At 42.5% G+C, this 15905-nt stretch overlaps 1 protein-coding gene across 2 annotated transcripts in view; it reads right to left on the minus strand.

Annotated features, from left to right (window-relative positions):
• Window positions 1–15905, minus strand: part of ADAMTSL1 (ADAMTS like 1) — an 821320-nt gene that overhangs the window by 121944 nt on the left and 683471 nt on the right. For both annotated transcript variants that reach the window (XM_087822640.1, XM_087822641.1), the window contains one exon: window positions 7449–7659. In XM_087822640.1, the coding sequence (XP_087678766.1) occupies window positions 7449–7659 (211 nt within the window). The remainder of the gene's footprint in view (window positions 1–7448; window positions 7660–15905) is intronic.

A 15905-nucleotide genomic window follows, 5' to 3' on the forward strand; every position in this document is an offset into this window, starting at 1 on the left:
AAGCACTTCACAGACCCAGGGTATGAAGGACATGCCCTGATCAATAACTCTGAGGGGTCCTGAGAAGGTGGAACATAAGTTTCATGGGGAAGGGTAGTTGGGAAATGAGACTGAGAAGGCAGGTGAGGGGCAGACTGTGAAGGGTCTTGGACATAATCTCAAGACCATGCAGTGTCATTAAGGATTTTAAAGTAGCGGGTGACACGATCCAGTTTGTAGAAAATGACTCAGGCAAGCAAAGGCCAATGGGTTCCAAAGACAACTTCCCTTTGAGATGTTAATAGTTGTGCCATTGAGAAGAGCCTTCCAGGTCAAGTAAGTCTAAATAACACCGCATACCTTACACTTATTTGGGGGTTCTCAGCACATATTAATATTTTAAAGGCTCAACAGAGGCTTTAGTAGTCAGGAACCATCGATACCCGGTTCGGAAACATTGGATGAGAGTTACGCCAAGACAACACAGGGAGGCCAAGTGAAAGGCTGTTTGTCGTGGTTTGGGTAGTTGTGAGGACCAGAACCGCACAGTAGGAGGACTGGGAAGGAAGAGAATAGCTGGGGTTGGGAAGGCATAGGAGGTGGGGCCCACAGGATTCAGGTGACTGAGTGTGAAGGACAGACAAGGCTGAGATGGCTCCGGTTACCAGCTACAGAACAGGCTGGATGGCGGTGCCACCCAAGCCACAAGATGCACGGAGGGGGACCGGGGAAGGTGGCAGGTAGGCATGTCATTAAGCTTGGTGTCAGACCTTTGAAATTTGTAACTTTGCGGCGTTTGAGGCTTAGAGTTTCAAAAAGCAGTTAGAGGCAACAGAGGTGGAAACTGAGCCCAAACAAATTAGGGCCTAGAGAAGCAAAGGAAAGGACGACTGAATCTCACTTACTAAACAAAACTATAAAAATGGGGTAAAATTTCTAGCCCACCATTCTGTGGATTAGGATTTCCTCAATCATCTAATTTCTGAAACCTGGCAGTACAAGGGTGTGCAGTGTATCTTCTGGGTTTAATATTCCCGTTACTGGGTGAAGCATGGGGTTGCAGAACCTGCTAAATTCAGAGCAATTATTACAAAGAGCTTTCTGCTAGTTAAAAGAAAAGCACTCCCCGTGTGAGACTTGACTTCCGATCTCTGTTTTGCTTACACTGTTGATTCTAAAGGTAGGTGAGGAGTCCACTTTCTTGTGAAATACACCACTGAAAATGAGATAAGCATCCTAAGATATTTTTTCTCTCTCCTGATTCATTTTAAATGAACACGGTCTCTAACTTCTGAGGATTTGTATTTTAGTCACTGGAATATACAAAGCTGATGACTAAATTGACTCTTCTGCCAGAATTCAGTTCTCTAATCCAGACTAAAGTTATTATTTTCTCTCTGGGTGTTTAAATCTAGAAAATGAAAAATTTAATTCTCAAGCATTTAGACTTGTCATTAAAATTCTCTTTATTCATAATAGTACCAGCAAGGACTCTTCTCCCATGTACCTTTTTATGCAGCTAAACTATAGGCATTTTGAATTGTAACCCTGATTTAAAAAAAGAGGTCTATAGGGAAGTGACTGCATAATCACAGTTTTAAGCAAGGATGGAAATAGGGGCTGCGGCGAATGTTTCAGTCTCTGCACAGATGTGTGCAATATGTGTGTACAGTTGGGTTGATACAACCCTGAACATAAGACATAGGCAATATAGAGAAATATAAATTATGCTTTGGAGTGGAATCCCATCTATCACCTTTCTCTTTTTTTCTCATTTCTCTTAATTTTTTTTTTTTAGAATAAAAACAGATACAGAAAGAAGATTGATGTGTGTGAAGTTCGTAGATAACGATGAGGAGTGTGGTAGTTGAAGGCAGATTTTGAATCTCAAGTACTTTGTGCTAATATAGACTGATGCTTAGCCCACAATATAGCAGATTATAGTCGGCTGAGTAGTGACCCCAAATATACGTACGTCTTAATCCCTGACAGCTGTACATATGTTTCGTGGCATGGTCAAAGGGACTTTGCAGATGTGATTAAGTTGAACATTTTGAGATGGGGAGACTACCTGGATTATCCAGGTGGGCTTGATGCAGCCACAGTGGTCCTTATAAGAGGGAGGCAGGAGGATGAGAGTCAGAGAGAGGATGTAAGGACAGAATTAGGGGTTGAAGTGAAGCACTCTGAAGGGGCTGTGAGCCAAGGAAACAAGCAGTCTCCAGAAACTGGAAGAGGCAAGGCAGCCGATTCTCCCCTCGAGCCTCCAGAAGGAATGCAGGCCTGCTAACAAACACCTTGATTTTAGCCAAGTGAAACTGATTTCAGACTTTTGACCTCCAGAGCCATAAGATAATAAATTTGTGTCTGGCCGGGCGTGGCTCAGCGGTTGAGCATGGACCCAGGATCCAGGAGATCGGGGTTTGATTCCCGGTCAGGGCATGTGCCTGGGTTGTGGGGTTGATCCCCAGTTGGGGGCGTGTAGGAGGCAGTTGATCAATGACGACTCTCTTATCATTGATGTTTCTCTCTCTCTCTCTCTCTCTCCCTTCCTCTCTCTGAAATCAATAAAGATATATTTTAAAAAAAGATAATAAATTGGTGGTGTTTTAAGCCACTTTATGTGTGGTGATTTGTTACAGCAGCAATGGGAAACTAATACACAGGTTTGCTGCCCTGGATATAGACAATCAATACTGAATTTTATGTAGACTGCTCATTTTGGAACTGATATAGATTTCTTCACAATTTAATGCTTTAGAGCAAATGGATAAAAGGTCTTTGGAAAGCTCCATTGCTTAGGGAAAAGAGAATGGGTTTTGAAGCATAAAGGCCCCATTTCATTTACTGGCTGTGTGACCCAGGTAAATCACAACCTCTCTGAGTCTTCCCTCACATGGTTGCTTTGGGGATTAAAAGAGATAATGCAAGAGCAGTAGAAGGGGTTCTCCCACAGGAAGTGAGAATTCATGTTAACCTCTCAGTGCTTAGGTTCCTCATCAGTAAAATGGGGATAATTGTAGTAATTATCACATTCAATATAATGAGGATTAAATTAATGTGTCAAGTGTCTAGAACTGTGCTTGATACATAGTGAATGCTGCTCTTACTAAAGAGAGAATGAAAATGAGGCAGGTGCTCAACAAATGAATAGGCAGACTTACTGTGTACCTTTTCAGCACCATCCCCTATGCTTTACACACCTGCACCGGGTGTTATGGGGTCTCACTGAAACTTGGTCTCTGCTTCACTGACCCGGGGGTCTAACTCAGAAGTCACAGGAAAGCACCTGTCCAGGTAAGGTGGTACATGACTGTTAAATGAACAGCACTGATCATGAACAGCCTGTGATTCATGTGGGAGGATGGTAGAGGAGTCGAGGCAGAGGAGGCAGGACTCCTGCCCGACTGTGACAGGCAGAAGGAAGGGAAACTGTGTGTGGGCAGGGAGAAGTGTGGGCAGAAAGCAATGCACCTGGAGGGATGGGGGAAGAGAGACTGCAGATGGGCCGGGGCAGACTGCAGCGGAATGAAGGTCTTACCAAGCCACTGGGCTTTATTACATGACAACAGAGAATCACTGAAACAAACCCTAGCAGAAGACTGTCATGATCAAGGTATGTTAGGCTGACTTTTGGCTTATAGAGTGGTTTTCAATCGTGCAACACACCAGTGTGATGTGGTCCCTCGTGAGGTGTATATGATACATTAATATATAGCCAACATCAAAGTTGACGACGACGATGGTGTGTGTGTGTATTTAAAAAATTAGAGAAGAACCAGGAGACTGATGCACTAGATATGTGTTTCAAAAGTCAATGAAACAAAAGCCAGCAAGATATTAGAGCTAAATTGATTAAAATAAATATTAAATGAATCCTTCAACAAGACCAGAGATAAAAACCAAGGCACACAGTGTTGACTAAGAGGCAGAACTGAAATAAACAAGGCCCCCTAAACACCAAATCTAGAATTAGATTTCTGCTTCATATCTGCCTAATTGTTTCTAAACTACAATTTTAACATAAACACTTGGACTCCATGCGAGGCCCCTGCAGACCTGCAGAATGTGTAAATATTGGCTATTCGCCATTTGCCAGGCAAATGCTCTACAAGGTACAAAGAAGGTTGCATTCTTAGCAGGGAAATGATGATTAACCTAAATTATACTTCCCTCCCACCCTAAAAGAAAAGCATATTGCATGAGGTCAGTGTGGCCCGGCGTTCAAACAGCAAGGAGGGGGAGTTTCTCCCTTCAAATGGGCCAAAGTCCACTGTCCATGGGGTTATCTGTCTCCTTGAAATGAAGCATCTGATCCTCCATCTCCTTTCCTTTCACATGAATAAAGAGAGTAAACTGGATGTTGAAGTATTAGAGGTGTCTCAGCACTCTCCTCTGCTAGATCCAAACAGCTAAACGGAAGAGACCTTGTGAGCGCACAGCAGGTTTCCTTGTCCCAGCAGGATTGCCAAAAACCCAGGCTCACCAGACACGTGGATGATCAACAGCTGTGTCCTAAGTTCTCTCCTAAGACAACAGCCAGTTAGCCTGGAGACAGTTACTCTCTTATACCATGTAACATAAACAATGACTTCCTTTCTTTGAATAAGTGGTCAGTAATAGCTGGCTTTGCCTAATGAAACTTAACCAAAGAAGTAGGGCTCTAGGAAATAATGTAAAAAAAAAACCAGTCTATTGTTTCCTCTAGGTTCAGAGAGATTCCTAGAAGTGACCAAGGATCCTTAAAACAGACCCTCTGCACCAAATGCTTAACAGGGCTTTTTTTTCTTGGAGTATAGAACCACTGGTGGCTTTCACTTTCTGTGTTCTTTATGTCTTGTTACGTTTTAATATTTTCCACAATTATTATATGTTGAGTATGAAAGAAGATATTTTTAAAGGTCCCAATAAAGTGTAGTCGGTGGCTCACTGGATAAACTTTAAAGAAAGAGCTGTTTACTATTAGTTTCCTGATCTGAAAAATGTACTTATACAAGCATACCTCGGAGATATTATGGATTCTGTTCCAGACCTCCGCAATAAAGCAAGTTTAATCTTTTTGCTGATGGAGGGTCTTGCTTTTCATTTGTAAAACAAAACAAAACAAAACAAAACAAAACAAAACCAAACCCCACAGTATCTGTGAAGCACAATAAGACAAGGTATACCGATACCTGACATCCCCAAGGCTTTTCCCTAATGGAAGGAAATAGAAAGTTTTCAAAATAAATTCATGTCTTAATAGGCCCAAGGTAGATGGAAAATGGAAGAATAATCAACTCTTTGGAAATCTACTCTTTTTAATAGGGAGGCTGGGCATGGTGGTGGTGGTGGTAGCAAAAAGCCAACAAGGTCCTGTATGTGGAAGTGCTCTAAAAACGTAAAAAACACCGTAGGCCACTGCCGTCACTCAGCAGCACCTGTGGCTACTGAAAAGAGGTGGGTTTTCAGTCGCTTTTACTGCTAGGTCAATATGACCTATAACCACATAGCAAACAGAGCAGTAAGATAGAAAGTTAGAATTTTCAGAGCTTGTGGGGCAGTATTCTAGATCTATTTATTCCTTTTGTCATTCACTAAAATGTTCTATCCAGAACGTACTATGTGCTTAATGGCAAAACAAGCTAATAATACAGGGACTTAATAGTTTCAACAGCGGAGGTTGACTTGGGCTGCTTTCTTGTCTTGTCTACAGGTTGGCATGGGTTAGTGGTGCAGTTTAAAGTCCTGGATTCACTATAGTTAAAAGTAAAAGTATGAATACACTAGAAATCAGGAGACCTGGGCTCTGGACCAGGCTTTATGATCTCGGGTAAGGTTATATCTAGGCCACATTTTCATCATCTGTAACACAAAGGGGCTCACACATAATCCCTGAGGGCCCTTTCAGCCACAGTGGTCTCCAACAGGAGTATAGTGGAAAGGATCACATAAAACTGGGTTGATGGCCAACCCTAAATTTGTTAGCTGGGTGAGCCTTGGTTTCCTCAAACCCCAAAATGAAGACAAGAACATCCACTTTTCATTGGATAGTTGTGAGGATTCAATTACGTGTGTAATAATATATATCTCTGAACACAATACTGTTACATAGGCGTTCAAAATATATAACATCTTTTTGACTTCCACAAACCATCACACATAGCACGGAATTTATGAACTTAGCAATAGACATTTAAGCTCTAAAAGAAAATATATAGTCAACGTCTGTTTCCAGATGCTTTGTATTTTAGTGTTTTGTCCACTCATTACTGTTTGATTCTTTGAGTGCTTTGCTAAGTCACAGCCCCAAGATGGGCTGGGAGAAGGGGGGGCTATGGCACCTGACTGTGAAAAGCAGGGAGGCCGTGTGGAAGTGGAAGCACTAAGGCAAGGGGATGTACGCTGCTCTCCTCTCTCCTTCTCTGTTGGGCAACCATATACTGTGTCATTCTAACTGGGACACTTTTGAGAGTGAAAAGCTGTGTCAGGAAAACCAGGATGTACGTCCCCCTCACCTTTCGGGCTTATTTTTTGTGACCTTTGATGTCACTTAGAGGTCCTGGGACTGACTGGACCTATCTGATGTCCTAAAGGGGAGGAAATTGCAAAATAAGATTCCATCCAAATGCTCTTTTAAAGACAGGCAAAAGATTATTTAACTAAAGTTTGATAAATATAAGTTTAGATAAGATACTATGATAAAGTAGTTTTGTTTGTATTATTATAATGTATGCTTTAGCATGGGGTCAACAAAGTCATTCTGTAAAAGGACAGAGTACATATTTTAGGTTTGGTGGGCCATGTGGTCTCTGTCACAACCACACAGTTATGTTCTTGCAGGGCAAAAGCAGCCATAGACAATATATATGAAAGAATGGGTGTTGCTGTGTTCCAATAAAACTTTAGTTAAATAACTGGCTGTGAGCTGGATTTGGCTTTGGGCTGCAGTTACTAACCCCTGCTTTAAAACAACAGTTCCCAGACTTTTGGAATTTGTAGGACCAGGAAAACAAAAAATAGTCTGGAATTGACTCAAGATTTTTAACATTTTATTTTAGTAAGTAATTATGTTTAAAAAAGTGAAAAATCATTGCCTGGTATCTTTATCTCTTAGAATTTTAATTAGCAAAAAACTAGAAAGGGCACAGATTCAGAACAAATTTAGCTTAATAGAAAACCTACCACATTGTTGTTATTTCTAAAATTTTTCATAAGCCTGGGGAAAACTTTGTCACGAATATGCTCAGGTTACTAGATGGCCCATTTCAGCTGCTTTTGGAGGTTACATGGTGTGGCACAACAGAAAGAATGTGGTATGTAATTAAAAGATCTGGACTTGAATAAGGCTGGAGGAGTGCTAAGCAGGGAAATAATGAGCTGAACTTGAACATTCCTTTAAAGGGACAAAACTACTGGAAGAGAGTGTCCCCTGTCCTGAATCACTGACACAAACACAAACTCCAATACTGAGTGACCTCAGGACTCACCGGCTGCCACTGCGCAGGGTACCAGGCTGGGGGACAGTCGAAGCGGTTACAAGCTTGCACTGTGCTGGGCTTGTGCTGGCGACACAGATCATCAGCCAGAATGACTGTTTCGTTCATCTCTCTGGAACGTATCTGGGAGCAGAAGACGTCTCTGGTCTGCAGGCCAACCCCACAGGTGAGGCTGCATGGACTCCACTTGCCAATTTCCCACCTGCGAAGAAACCAGAGGACACCCTGAGCGCTTGTGCAGAGAACATTTTCCATGATATGAAATGTTAACGGAGTAAAAACACCTAGCTGGGAATGTGGGAATTCCAGCACAAGACTAGCTAGGAATTCTATCCCAAGCCTAAAAGCCATCCTTTCCCTTTATGCTCTAGCATTTATTTCAAATAAAGCAAAGAAGGTGATAAAATGGAACATCTAATTTTTACCCACAAAATCATCAAGGATGATCACAACCATGTTTATTATTATTATTATTTATTATTATTATTATTATTAGAAAGGAAAGGGGGGAGAGAGAGAGAAACATCAATGTGAGAGAGAAACATCCATTGTTACGTCCTGTATGCGCCCTCACTGGGGATAGAGCCTGTAGTCCAGGCATGTGCCCTGACCGGGAACTGAACCCACAAGCTTTTAGTGTATGGGACAGCGCTCCAACCAACTGAGCCACACCAGCCAGGGCACAATCATGTTTATTTTGATGGAATGTAGACTTCATCAAAATTAGGAGGGTGTGCTAATTATAAGACACAGGTGGACCACGTAAAGGCTTTGGGCACCACATGTTGAACAGTGGGTTTAGAAGAAGCCTTTCTGCTCATCTCTCCAGCCCCCATCCTTAGCAAGACTGAAAAAAATTGTGCTTGTTTTTCCTTGGCTTCAAAGTGAAAGGTCGTTGGCTCCAACTTCCTTCAAACTTCCATCGTGGCATAGAAATGTCTCTGTCCTGTGTATAAATCTCATCACTGCCGGGGACTGTAGTATGTAACGAAAGTGAAGGTTGCTAAATAGATCAGTCTTCTTGAGGGAAAATAAGTGGAGGGAACTGCTCACTATCTGGAAGTGGAAGTCAAATAACCACAGATGAGCTGAGTGCATAAACTGGCCACTCCAAATGGTCGGGTCTCGAGAAGTATTTGTAATGCGCCAAGGCCCTATAAAAATATTCCCACTGCATTTCCCTGCTGTTGCAGGCTCCAAAATGGAAATGATAAGAACAAAGCTCAGTTGCTTGGGCTCTGAGTCAGAAGTGCTCTTTAATGATCAGCTTTAGCAAGTTCTGTTTACAGTGTGAGACAGAAAGATTCTCCAAATAGGGCTCAGCCAAGAAAAGCCTCGCAAGTAGATCCTTCAGTAGCTAGGCCCCCTACCTTCTGTAGCCAGCCCTGAAAATTGGTTTAAATTCTTTGGCCTTAATATTTTTTGTCAGACTGTAAAATTGAGTGTATGCTCAATCTCTTCCTGCTACCCTGATATGTAACTACCTTTCCAATCCCCATTTCTACTCCCTCCTCCCATCTACCCTATGTTTAAGCTGTATCTGTAGTTAGCTACTTTCTCAGTCTCAGTTTGTACCCACCTCTGGTTTTCTAGCTCTGTCCTTACTCAAGTTGTTACTCCTAATTTGGAATACGTTTTGTCTTTTCCTTGCCCCTCAAAATTCATTCCATTTCTATATATCCAAATTCGATTCACATTTAAAGGGCTATTCCTGTGGCACTGATCATTTTTTTAAAATTGTATTACAGTTATTCTACCTGTTAAGAGCCCTTTGGGAGTATGCACCTCTTAAAGGCCAGGTCTATGTCTGAGTCCACTTTGGATCTCTCACAGGGTTCATCATAGCACCTCCTAGTTAATGTATATGGTCTATTATTTCCTGAGAAATTAGCTAGTGGAAGGGATCTACCATCATAGAGGCACTTTATACACATTACATCATTAATTGCCTCCATAACAACATGAGGCAGGCTCTACTGATTTTCCTCATTTTACAGTCGGGCAAGAGGCTGACACCCAAATACCCATAATTAGTAAGTAGTGAATCCAGGATTCAAACTTGGTTGTGTGGCTCCAAAGCCACTGTGCTTCCTATGGTACCATGCTATCTCCAGAAAATACCCTGGAAACTGTCCTATCAACATTCACAAAATTTTAAATCAATAGGAGAAGCTGGGTTGAATATATTTCTTTTAGATTCTGTATGAGTTTCTATAAACTTATTTTTAAATCCCTAGCTTAGGTTAATCCCAAGCTTTAAAATGTTGTGGGGTTATTGGTTTTAAAATATATCCACACATTCATGTCACTCCTCCCTTCTAAAGATAGAGTTTTGAGTGAGGGCTGAACTTAGCCGGCTCACTTGTAATGGAAAGGACGAGGCAGAGTGATGCTCTCTGACTTCCAAGGCTAAATCATAAGAGGAGGATAGTTTTCACTTGGCTCTCTCACTTTGCTCATATTGGGGGAAGTCACTTTGCTCACCTGACATCCATCATGTCATAAGGACACTCAGTCTTAAGCAAACATGCAAAGAGCTGAGGCTGATCGCCCACAGTCAGCACCAAGTTTCCAGTCACGTGAGTGGACTACCCTGCAGGCAGATCTGCTGGACCCAGTGTGGCCTTCAGGTATCTGCAACCCCATGAAGCTGAGCCACAGCTGCTTTCCAAGTTGCTCCCAAATTCCTCACTCATTCAACTGTGACAGGTAATCAATATTTCTTTTTGTTGTGAGCTACTAGGTTTGGAGCAGGTTTGTTATGCAAAAATAGTAACTAATATTAGTATATACACTCTCCTCCCAAAATGTGTATATGCTCCTCCAAAGACATGTACAAAAATATTCAAAGCAGCACTATTCATACCCCGTCAGGGAAAAATGCAAATGCCCATCAACAACTGAATGGATAAAAAATGATGATATATCTATACAACACTATAAAACAATGAGAATAAACTATAACAAAAAGCAACCTGGATGAATCTCACAAACATGAACTTGAGTAAAGAAAGCCACACAGGCAAAAATTCACACTGTGATTTCATTTATATAAAGTTCAAAAACCCAAACTCAACGATGGTGTTAGAAGGCAGGATGGTGGTTGCCCTCAGTAGGCAGTAACTAAAAGAGGGGTAACAAGGGGAAAGCTTCTGGGCTGAAATCTTGATGGGAGTGCTGGAACTGAATTCACTTTGTGAAAAACCACCAAGCCATACATTGTAGGATTTGTGCACATTTCTCTATGATTGTTACACTTCAGAAGAGGGTGGTTTCCTCCCACTTTTAAGATGGAAAACAAAAATCCAACAGCCATGCCCAACGCTATGACCACTCTATACATGTCTCATGAAGGGGACATGTACATAGTAAATGCTGTCCCAAGGTTAAAGCTTGTCATACTAGAGGCTCTACACTTCTGTTGCCCCTACCTCTGAAAAATTCAGAAACTGAGACCTTAAAGCAGAGGCATGTCAGCCATGAGGCCACTTCAACACTGTTCAGAGAAACTTGCAAGACAGACACACCTGCCTACACATGATAAAGGTACATTATATCCTCAAGGGAAGAGGTCAGCAGAAGCTATCTGTTTATGAAGCACTTTGCTGATTCTGGGTTGAAATATTTTTTAAAATTTTATTTTTAATTACAGTTTGCATTCAATATTATTTTGTATTAGTTTCAGGTGTAAACTATAGGGGTTAGAGAATCATGTACTTTACCAAGCGTCCCCCCAATATTTCCAGTAGCCATCTGGCACCACACATAGTTTGGGTTGATAGTATTTGAATTAACAGGCAAAAAAGGGAAAGCAGAGACTCTCCCCCTACTTTTCTCTGCACAGAGGCTGCAATTGTGAGCCTTGGGCTTCCCTGAAAACTGCCTTTGGCTGTTTCTGAGAAAAAGACTGCAGGCCGGGGGGGGGGGGGGGGGGGGGGGGGGGGGTTGTGCAGCCTGGGTGGGCAAGACTGACCATGGTTGGCAGCCAGTGAGACACTTACAGGCCTTCCCTGGGATTCTGGGGCCTGGCTTCCACATACGGCCAGTGCCAAGGAGGACAGGAGCTCTGGTCTGGGCTTCAGAGGGTGAGGGCATTAGTGCTTTCTTCCACCACTTTGCCTGATTGACTTTTACTCAATTTTTCATCTTCATTGAAAATGTTACTTTCTCAGGGAGGAAGCTTCAACTGGGAAAATTCTCCTCTATGGTTCCATTAAAACTTCCCCATTTGGAATTTTTGATACACTATTTTATCGTATTGTGGTAAGAATACTTAACACAAGATCTACCCCTTAACAAAAATTGAAGTATATTTACACACTATTGTTGCCTATAGCTACACTGTTGTACAGCAGACCCCTAGAGCTCATTCATCTTGTACAACTGAAACTTTATGCCCCTTGGTTAGTAACTCCCCATCTCCCCTTCCCCTGAGCCCCTGGCAACCACCATTCCACTCTTTGAGTCTAAGAGTTTGACTATTTTAGATATCTCATATAAGTGGAATCATGCGGTATTGTCCTTCTGTGACTGTCTTAGTTCACTTAGCATAATGTCCTTAAGGTTTATCTGTGCTGTCCCACATTGCAAATTTACTCAGTGTTTAAGGCTGAGTAATATCCCATTGTATGTATATGCCACATTTCCTTTATTCATTCATCTGTCTATGGGCATTTAGGTGGTTTCTACATTTTAAAAAAATCATCACCTGAGGAACTGTTCATTGATTTGAGAGAGAGAGAGAGAGAGAGATAGAGAGAGAGAGATATTAATCCGTTGCCCTGAGCAGGAATGGAACCTGCAAACCCAGGTATGTGCCCTGACTGGCAATTGAACCTGCAACCATTTTTGGTGTACTCGCCAATCAACTGAGCCACCTGACTAGGGCTGTTTCTACATCTTTGCTATTGTGAATAGTGAGTGTGCAGTGAACATGGGAGTGCTCATATCTCTTCAAGGTCCTGACTTTTTGGATAAATATCCAGAAGTGGGATTGCTGGATAATGTAGTAGCTCTATTTTAAATGTTGTGAGGAACCACCTGAGAAATCATACTGCTTTTCGCAGTGGCTGCACCATGTCACATTCCCAATAATGGTGGGCAAGGGTTCCAATTTCTCCACACCCTAGCCAACACTTGCGATCTTTTGTGGGGCTTTTTTTTTTTTTTTTTTTTTAATAATAGCCATCTTGACAAGTTTGAGACGCTCGATCTCTCATTGTGGTTTTGATTTGTATTTCCTTGATGAGTAGTGGCGTTGAACACTTTCCATATACCTGCTGGCCATTTGTTTTCTTCTTTGAAGAAATGTCTACTTAAGTCTTTAGCCCATTTTAAAATTGGATTAGTTGTGGGTTTTTTTGTGTTTTGTTTTTTTTGGCGATGAGTTAGGAGTTCCTTAAATATTTTAGAGGTTAGCTCCTTATCAGACAGATGGTTTCTTTGTCATTTTGTTGATTGTTTCCTTTGCTGTGCTTAATGTACCTATAACCTATGATGAGAGTAGGGGATGATACGTATCACCCAAAGAGATGTGTCAGATTCCTAACCCCAGTACTCAGAATGTGACCTTTTTTGGAAGTAGGGTCATTGCAGATGTAATCACTTGGGGTGAGGTCATACTTGAGTAGGGTGGGTCCTTAATCCAATATGACTGTGGTCATCATAAACTGTGGGGGAAACACCAGGGAGAATGCCAGGAATGACAGACCGAGATTGCAGTGATGAAACTAAAGGCCAAGGAATGTCAAGGATGGCCAGCCAATGCCAGAAGTTAGGAAAGGCAAGAAAGGATTCTCCCTTACAGGTTTCAGAGGCAGCATGACCCTGCTGACACTTTGATTTTGAGCTTGACTTTTGTCTCCAGAACTATGAGAGAATAAATTTCTGTTGTTTTAAACCACCCCGTTTGTGGTATTTTGTTATAGCAGCCCCAGGAAACCAACACACTACTAACCTCAGTGCCTAACATGGTGCCTGGGACACAGCAGATGCTCAGTAAGTACGAGCTGACTCAAACTGAGTGGAGCCCCAGGAAACTGTGTGGGTACCTTTGGATTAGTCACTCGACTGGTCAACCATCTCAGCTGTGTCCACTAAAGAACTGCCACCACCAATTTCAAAGACTCCAAAGCTCTGAACACCACTAAGTTTTTTTCAGTGTGGTGCAAACTATTTGTGACAACACTGGACCTGAATTGCTGTAATGCTTTACAGGCCACATCCCAATTGGTGTAAATATTTACTCATTTTACTACACAACATTAGCCGGATGGATTATGGCATTTCCCCCAGAACTTACTAGGGGTGTTATACAATTTATGTCTTAGTAATCCTAACATAGTCCTAAAAATACGAAAAGTTCTGAATTCCAACATAACATGTGCCACAATGATTTTGACTAAAGAACCATGGCCCTGTAAAGGTGGGTGGTAAACAAGATCACTGTGGTTTCTTTCGGCTTCTAGGCTTCAGGCGTTCAGCTTTAAGGTTCGGCCTTTGGCCAAAATGTTAGGGAGACTGTGGTTCCCTTAGAATTCTCTTTCTATACTGCCTTCCTTCCTCTTAGCTCTTCTGCACATTCCTGTCCCTTTTGTCAAAACCTGCTTTCAGGGAAGCTCTGTGAGCTGACAGGTCAGAGCTGAAGCTACAGCCTGGGTCCTGAGTGATTGACACCTGGTCACCTGCAGGCAAGAGACAGAGGGTTACCTCCTACTCCCCAAGGCTGGGAGTAGTCTTCCTGCCCTCCGTCCAGCCTCAGGTATACCTGAGTTGGCCTGTCTTTAAAACTGGATTTTAGGTTGTAGCCTTGGTGTCCCAATCCCCTGATGGTGCTGGAGTTCTATCCAAAGCCCAGCCTATTAGGTTGTTGTCCTGTCACTCTGTCTGGACCTGGCCAGCCCCTGGCCTTGGGCTGGGCAGAGACCCTTAGCCATGTGCCATAAACTATAATGTGACAGCAGCCTAGCTGACACCACACATTATTACTAATAACAACACTGATTCTAACATTCACACAGAGCTTACAATGAGCCAGATACATTGCTAGTTATTTTACATGCATCGTCTTCTGCAATCTTCTCCACACCCTTGTAAAATAGATACTAGTTATTTGCATTGTAACAACAAGGAGCTGAGGCCTGGAGAAGTTAAATGAGTAATTAGTCATGGCCTAGAATGCCTCCTGCCAACCCTCACACAGGTGTCAATGTCACCTGCATCATACCAAGACTTAGATGCATGGGCGCTGAGAATGGGGCTGCTCCCTATCAGAGAGGCCAGCACTGTGGATTGATAAACCCCAGCTCTGCACCCCTGAGTAATAGCAGGACTCGGGGATAAGCTCACCCAAGACGTGGGATACATATCTGCATCAAATCTTTGAAGAAGGTACTATAAGTTCCCCATTTTACAGGGTGACATAATAGAGGCTCTCGAAAGTCAAGTAACTTGTCCAAAGCACACAGCTAGTAAACAAGAGAATCAGGATTAAAACTCAGGCAATGTGGCTCCCATAGGCCTAATTATGCTGCTTCTTAGGGTCAGGATGATGAACACGCAGTACAAAGTAGATCTGAGATGCACACTCTAGGATCCCTGGTTCTTACAACTTCAGAAAATGACAAATGACAGCCCTACTCCTAAATAACAGAAACACACTGACGCCACCCAGAAGCAGCAGTGACGGTCCAATGAGCAAAGGCAGAGTGTGGTCCCCCAAGGACAGGCTTGCTTTTTGTGAGGGTGACCATCAGAGACAATGTGGTCAATCAAGAACTCATGGTGGTTGGCCCCTCTTAGCAGCTTGTGTTTGTATTAGTCACACACAAGGAGGGATGTCCCCCTTCTTTTGGCTGAGGCGCATTACGTGAGTTGCCAGGTTTTTCTCCCTTATTCTTTCAGAGAAGGTGATGGCCTGTTGTCTTCAGTAACTCATTGCTTGTTGCTGGTGTAAATGCATTTAATTTCTATGCAGACTCTCCCTACCCCAGCTATTATGCCCTAAGAATCTTCTTTCACCTTGGGTTTTGCAGCAAAGTAGGGCTTGTTTCATTAGTCAAAATTTTAAAATGAAGTTTCTGTTAGGAGGCAAAGCACCACCGTAAATTTCAGTTATTTGTTAGAAGCATTCTTTAAAAGCTTATATGTAATCCTCCAACTTGGCATCTCTGCCCAACATGTCTATCCCATGATTTTTTTTTAAGTCCCCCAAAGATATCTGTTCCCTTCAAAATGCCTCTGAGTTCAGGAGGCAATAATAAATCCGACACCATGGAGCACAGCCAGCCCCAGAAAGCTAAGGAAGGGCATCTGGGGCAATGCCTAGGATCCTGTCCCACTCTAAGGTTTCTGAACTATTACTAGTAGCTCCCAATTCATCTCTACATCTCCCAGTTTCCAATGTACCCATAGCCCGAAGCTTCTGAAATGCAAATCTGGTCACTTAGC

This window comes from Miniopterus natalensis, chromosome 12, assembly GCF_054644295.1.
Source record: "Miniopterus natalensis isolate mMinNat1 chromosome 12, mMinNat1.hap1, whole genome shotgun sequence".
In the NCBI taxonomy this organism is placed as follows: domain Eukaryota; kingdom Metazoa; phylum Chordata; class Mammalia; order Chiroptera; family Miniopteridae; genus Miniopterus; species Miniopterus natalensis.